The 2500-nt window shown below is 43.8% G+C and overlaps 1 protein-coding gene across 1 annotated transcript in view; it reads right to left on the bottom strand.

Moving 5' to 3' along the window:
• LOC135531134 (calcium-binding protein 2-like) overlaps positions 1 to 2056 on the bottom strand; it is a gene marked incomplete at its 5' end in the record, with an annotated part of 2514 nt that extends 458 nt beyond the window's left edge. The window contains 4 exon segments of the mRNA XM_064959247.1: positions 1038 to 1185; positions 1366 to 1382; positions 1385 to 1474; positions 1922 to 2056. Of these exon segments, the coding sequence (XP_064815319.1) occupies positions 1038 to 1185; positions 1366 to 1382; positions 1385 to 1474; positions 1922 to 2056 (390 nt within the window).
• Between the last annotated feature and the right edge of the window lie 444 nt (positions 2057 to 2500).

Here is a 2500-nt window from a genome sequence, read left to right as displayed (position 1 = left end):
ATGTAGTGACAACATGGTGAGTATTAGTATAGTGACAATATGGTGAGTATTAGTGTAGTGTCAACATGGTGAGTATTAATGTAGTGACAACATGGTGAGTATTAGTATAGTGACAATATGGTGAGTATTAGTGTAGTGACAACATGGTGAGTATTAATATAGTGACACCGTGGTGAGTATTAGTATAGTGACAACATGGTGAGTATTAGTATAGTGACAACACTGTGAGTATTAGAATAGTGACAACACTGTGAGTGATAGTGTAGTGACAACACTGAGTAATAGTGTAGTGACAACATGGTGAGTATTAATATAGTGACAGCATGGTGAGTATTAGAATAGTGACAACATGGTGAGCATTAGTATAGTGACAACATGGCGAGTATTAGCATAGTGACAACATGGTGACTATTAGTATAGTGACAACACTGTGCGTATTAGTATAGTGACAACACTGTGAGTATTAGTATAGTGACAACACAGTGAGTATTAGTATAGTGACAACACTGTGAGTATTAGTATAGTGACAACACTGTGACTATTAGTATAGTGGCAACACTGTGACTATTAGTATAGTGGCAACACTGTGACTATTAGTGTAGTGACAACATGGCGAGTAATAGAATAGTGACAACACGGTGAGTATTAGAATCGTGACAACATAGTGAGATTAGCATGGTGAAACAGGGTGGACATAGTATTGTAGCAGAGAGCAACCTTCATCATATCTCATGTCACATTTCCTCTCTGATCCATTAGTTCTCCCCTAATCCCCTCTCTGTCCTTCTTTCTATATTAATTTCTTTCTACTCCTCTCCACACCCTTTCCTCCTCCCTTCCCTCCCCCTGCTTCCTCCTCACTCACCCTCTCTCTCCCCTTTCAAGTTCACCAAATCGTCTCCTTTTCTCTTCCCTCTTCTCTCCCTCTCCCCTCCTACTCCCCCTCTCCCCATCCCCCTAAAAGTCCACAAACTGTCCCCTTTTGTCCTCCCCGCTCTCCCCTCACCTTCTCCCCCTCATCCCACACTCTCCCTCACCCTCGAAGTCGAGCAGGCCGTCCCCGTTGAGGTCGACATCTCGGAGGATCTCGTCAATCTCTGGTTGGTTGAGCTGCTCCCCCACCAGCTTTTTCATGGCCTCCTTCAGTTCAGCCAGGCTTATCTGACCGTCCCCGTTCGAGTCAAACTGGAGAAGAAGAAGGAGGAGGAGGAGGACAGGAGGAAGTAAAGTGAGGTGAGGGAGAGAGTGGTAGAAAGGGAGGGGAGAGGACAGATTAAATGGATAGAAAGAGCAGGTTATGAGAAAATAACTTGTCATTTCATTTGTGTAAACAGATATAATAAGATTAATATTGTCTCTCCGTACTTCTTTGAAAGCATCCTGAGCTCCTTCACTCCAATCATGTCTGCTGTCTCTGCCAACATTTTGGGACCCATCAGCTCCACAAAGTCCTCAAAGTCCACTCTGCCTCCACCTAGATGGAAACAAGAGTCATTACAGAAATGGTCACAGGGGTGATGAAGAGCTGAAGAGCTTCAAATACCACACAGAGGGTATGCCCTAGCTTCTTCTGGTTAATGTGTGTGTGTGTGTGCTGCATGCATGCATGCACACTCACAATGTGTGCATGTACAGTATATCACACAAGTGAGTACACCACTCACATCTTTGTAAATATTTGAGTATATATTTTCATGTGACAACACTGAAGAAATGACACTTTGCTACAATGTAAAGTAATGAGTGTACAGCTTGACTCAACACACAGCCATTTAATGTCTAAACCGCTGGCAACAAAAGTGAGTACACCTCTAAGTGAAAATGTCCAAAAAGTGTACTCACTTTTGTGATATACTGTATGTCTTTACATCTGTGTGTGTGTGTGTGTGTGTGTGTGTGTGTGTGTGTGTGTGTGACTCACAGATGTTCTGGCTGAGTTCGATGAGCTCCATCTCAGTGGGCATGTACCCCATAGTCCTCATGCACTCTCCCAGTTCCTTACAGCTGATGTAGCCATCTTTATCCTTATCAAACTCCCCGAACGCCTCCTTCAGCTCTGCACAGGGAGGAGGGGGATGGGGGAGGAGGAGAGGGGTAGATAAGGGTGAGGAGAGGTGTATGGGGGAATGGGAGGAGGAGCGGTGGGGTGTTGAATAGTAATGAAAAAAATAGACATTGTTTCTTATATTCATTTTAGACTCTTTGACGACAAGCCACACCCATAACTACAGGAAGTAGGAGGGATGAGGGTGCTGCAGCCACCTGATATATTTTGTTATACAATTGTGAACAAGGTCTCTATTACTCCTGTATGAGCGGTGTACAATATCCTGCAGCCACATTAAAGTATCTTTAAGTTTGAGGGAGGACAACACAGTAGAGCCAGAACACTGCAATTTATTGGTGTTGCCTGGGAGTAAATACAATATGTTGAAAATATGAGTATGTATGGAAAAGACAGGAAGATGGAGAGAGAAACAGGGTGAGAGGGAGGATGGCG

The sequence above is a fragment of the Oncorhynchus masou genome, unplaced genomic scaffold (assembly GCF_036934945.1).
Source record: "Oncorhynchus masou masou isolate Uvic2021 unplaced genomic scaffold, UVic_Omas_1.1 unplaced_scaffold_15258, whole genome shotgun sequence".
In the NCBI taxonomy this organism is placed as follows: domain Eukaryota; kingdom Metazoa; phylum Chordata; class Actinopteri; order Salmoniformes; family Salmonidae; genus Oncorhynchus; species Oncorhynchus masou.
This window is presented reverse-complemented; position numbering and strand designations above follow the sequence as displayed.